Source organism: Anarrhichthys ocellatus, unplaced genomic scaffold (assembly GCF_004355925.1).
Source record: "Anarrhichthys ocellatus isolate YVR2014 unplaced genomic scaffold, GSC_Weel_1.0 scaffold26, whole genome shotgun sequence".
In the NCBI taxonomy this organism is placed as follows: Eukaryota; Metazoa; Chordata; class Actinopteri; order Perciformes; family Anarhichadidae; genus Anarrhichthys; species Anarrhichthys ocellatus.
Genome location: NW_022280056.1, coordinates 4,002,316 through 4,006,528, shown reverse-complemented (window position 1 = coordinate 4,006,528; position 4,213 = coordinate 4,002,316). Strand labels below are relative to the sequence as shown.

Here is a 4,213-nt window from a genome sequence, read left to right as displayed (position 1 = left end):
TCTCTCTCTCTCTCTCTCTCTCTCTCTCTCTCTCTCTCTCTCTCTCTGAGAGGAGCCTCGCCAGTAAAGCTGCGTCTCTGACATTCTGATCATTCCACTTGTTTTAACTCTTTGCTAGTGACCTCCTCCCTGCTTTCAAGCAAACAAACAACAGCGCTCACCACCTCCTGAGCGCCGGGTGAAATGCCGCCCCGCTGCATGGAGGGCTGGCTGGGATATTTATGCAGTTAGTCACAGGGGAACCTCACTGTGAAACAGAAATGAAATGTGACTCACGATTCAGCCGGATGATGTCAGACGTGACAAACTACCGGAAAATGTTTACATTTGGCTTCCAGGAGGGAGTGTGTGATTTGACTCATGTACAGTTGTTATAATGACTTTTCAGTGTCGCCATTACTGTAACAATTTTGTATTAAAATAATTTAGTTGGATATAGTTAAAGGCACATTTGATATCATTGTAATCTCATTAATGTCAAAGAATTAAATACAGCTGCAACTATTATATTATTTTAATTTAATCTACGTTTTTTGTTTTTGATTAAAAATATAAAATTTATAATAATATGAGACAAGAAAAAGAGACATGCTCACATTTTAGAGGATGAATATATGTTTTTTTTGTCATTTCTGCTTGAAAAATAACTGTGATTAGATGATTATTAAAACAGTTAATAGTCTTTAATTTTCTGTTGATCAACTAATCGCTGCAGCTCTTAAATAAACTTTAAACAACATTTAGTAACATGGTCGACCCTGTTTAATCACAGTTATTGAGACTGTAAATGTCACCTGCTGCTGCAGCTGCATGACTTTTATTGCAAAGATTCTGCAATATTTGTTTAATATTTTCGTGGCACAAAATCAACTATTAATCCCTTTGTGATAACAAGCTGCACACAGTTTAAATATTGCAGGTCGTGGCAGGCTGGTTGTTTACACTAGCCATGAATGCAGATGAATTATATCAAGTTCAGGCATCATCTTCTCTAAGGAACCCCTTCTTGGTTCTCGGATGATAGAAAACAGAGCAAAATAAATTTAAAAAAGCCTTTTAAAAGGAGGGCAGAGGTTCATCCTCGCTGTGCTTTTTTTTTTTTTTTTTTTTTTTTTTTCCACGAGTTCTGCCAAAGATGTTGAAGCCGTGCCTTAGCGGTTAAAGCTGCAGGGCCGTAAAGCTGCGGGGCCCCCAGTAAAACCTCTCATTTTACATCTTAATTCAGGTACTTGGGGTTAACTTGTCTCTCCCGTCTCTTTGCTTCCTCAGCTGATACGTCTTGGGAGTGATGCACTGGCTTCCCCTGGTTGCCATGGTGATTGCCTCGGCCCTGCCATTCCCCCACGACCCCGTGTCCACGATTGCTGCCGTGACGACGGAGCACCGCCATGACCCGGCCGCTCGCCTCGCAGCGCCCGCCGTGGACCACGACTTCCGCGGAAATGCCTCACAGACGGACTACAACGCGGCTGCCAACAGACAAAACTTCCAGAACCGCCGGGATTATGTGAAATCTTCCGCAGATGAAGAGACGCTTGGAGTGGAGAACCGAGGAACCGACCGGTCGAATAGCAACTCGGGCAGCGATGGCAGAAGCAGAGCCAGCGTGGATGTTCCCACGGAAGGAGGGACGCTCAGGGCCGAGGATATTAACCAGGATAGTTCTCTACCAAAGGACTTAAATGCTGACAGCAGCAGCAGGCGAGACTACTCCAGCTTTGTGGACAAGAAGGACAATCTTCAGGATTCTACAGCGGAAACCAAGATTGCAGACAGTCCTGCTGCTAGTCTGAAGGGTCAAAGAGGACCAGGTCCGACTGTCCCCTCGGAGAAGCCGAGGGATGCGCCTACAGTCGGGACAGGAAGCACGTGGACACCGGGGGCTGGAAGAGGTCTGACCGAGGACGCGGGGCTCGGCACGGGGCTGGACGAGATGTTCCTGGACGCACATCCGCGAGTCCTGTTCTCTCCGTCCCCGTCGCCTCCGGAGCACCCGCCTCTCCTGCTCATGCTGGAGACCGGCCTGCTGGAGGAGGACAGGGATGGAGAGGAGCAGGAGGACATGCACATCGAGGGTCACGGGGACCGGGCCATCGACAGGACTCTGAGCTGGGCGGACTCCCCGGGCGTCTCCGAGGTCGCCCAACCCGTTAAAAGGGACAAACGCTCACACTTGAACGACAGGAGGAGAGGGGAGAAGTCGGTGTGCGAGGCGGAGAGCGTCTGGGTCACCGACAAGAAGACGGCCATCGACTCCCACGGTCAGAAGGTCACCATCCTGCAGGAGATCCAGACCCAGACGGGACCACTCAAACAGTACTTCTACGAGACTCGCTGTCGCGAGGCCGAGCAGATCAGCAACGCCGGCCGGTCGAGGAGCGGCGCGCCGCCGAAATCTGTCGGGACGGGCGTTGCCGGGGCCGGCTGCTTGGGCGTGGACAAGAAACAGTGGGTGAGCGAGTGCAAAGCCAAGCAGTCGTACGTCCGGGCGCTCACCAAGGACGCCAACAACCGGACGGGATGGAGGTGGATCCGCATCGACTCATCCTGCGTCTGTGTGCTGCTGTCCAGAACCAATCAGGCGGTGGGGAGGGAGGTCTTAACGAGGAAGGGGAGAGGCTGAGAGGGAGAGAGAGAGAGAGAGAGAGGGGGGAGGGGAGGGGGGAGTAGAAAGTGACACAGACCAGAGCAGCTGCGACATCCTTCTGTGTGCACTTCCTTTAACATGATGGATTTGGGTATTTCTCCCCCTCTCTCTCTCCCCCTCCCCCTCTCTCCCTCTCATCCCTCCCTCCCTCCACCACAACTTCAAATGACTTTTGAAAAAAACAAGAAGACCTCAATACTAGATCTTAGGGAAAATTGTCATATATAGAGATTTTACTGTTTTTGTATGATTTATCTTTCATAATCTAAGTTATTTTTTGATTAGTATGTAAGCATGTGTATGTCCTTGATATTAATATATTCCTTTTAATATTAATTAATATATATATATGTGTGTGTATGTATATGTGTATATATGTATATGTATGTATATATATGTATGTATATATGTGTATGTATATGTATATATATATGTATATGTGTATGTATATATGTGTATGTATATATATATGTATATGTGTATATATGTATGTATATATGTATATGTATATATATATGTATGTATGTGTATGTATATATATGTATGTATGTGTATGTATATATGTATGTGTATATATATGTATGTATATATATGTATATGTATATATATGTATATGTATATATATGTATGTGTATGTATATATATGTATGTATGTATATGTATGTATGTGTGTGTATATGTATATATATGTATGTGTATATGTATATATATGTATATGTATATGAGACACCAGTATACCTTTATGTATGAAGCTATGTATATCTGTGTGTATTTATAGAAGAAGTCTTCATGGAGTGGTAGGTCTCTCCAGTGTCTGATGATAATTCCAGCCTCCGGGCCGCTTGGCTTGTGAGAGGAAGCAGTGCCACCTACTGAGGCTCCGTTTCACTGCTCCACACCGGTTCCCATATGGATCACCATGAATGTGACAATAACCCGAACCCTTGTGTGGAACTCGCTCAATGTGGGTCATGAGTGCGAGTAACAACCATGTGGTTTGTAAATGACATGACACCTAAACAAGGTAGTTTTACCATCTGTTTGTTCAGTTTACCCTGCCAACATGTGGTAATAAAGGATCTTTGTACTCAGCACTTTATCTTTCACATGACTTTGAAATCTCAAAGCACTCTGGGATTTATTTTGGAAAAGAAACGTTATCATAAGTCGTACATTTCAGGTGTTTTACTGTCGTAATCTGACCATTCCTCAAACTACAGCTTCATAAAGAAGTATTCAGATCTGCTATCTGTATAAAAGTTGCATCATTTAAAAAAATACTCCATTACAAGTAAAAGTCCTGCATATTTATACGTGCAAAATCTTACTCTGCCACGTAATTAACGGCTCCATCTATCAAATAAATGTAGTGGAGAATAAAGCACAATATGTACCCGGTGCATGTGGTGCGGTGGAATAAATAAAGAACAGTAGAAGTACATTTAACATGTAATCAACAGTACTCGAGTAAATGTACTTAGTTACACTCACCTCTGCACACAGGTGACATCCTGCAGAAGGGAAAGAATGAAACGAATCAACGTGGAAAAGAAAAACGGAGAAAAG

At 44.5% G+C, this 4,213-nt stretch overlaps 1 protein-coding gene across 1 annotated transcript in view; it reads left to right on the top strand.

Annotated features, from left to right (window-relative positions):
• The window catches only part of ntf4 (neurotrophin 4), an 8,089-nt gene extending 5,466 nt beyond the window's left edge, over positions 1–2,623 (top strand). Inside the window, exon 2 of the mRNA XM_031862436.1 lies at positions 1,270–2,623. Coding sequence (XP_031718296.1) covers positions 1,289–2,623 — 1,335 coding nt within the window. The 5' untranslated portion in view covers positions 1,270–1,288. The remainder of the gene's footprint in view (positions 1–1,269) is intronic.
• The last annotated feature ends 1,590 nt before the right edge of the window (positions 2,624–4,213 follow it).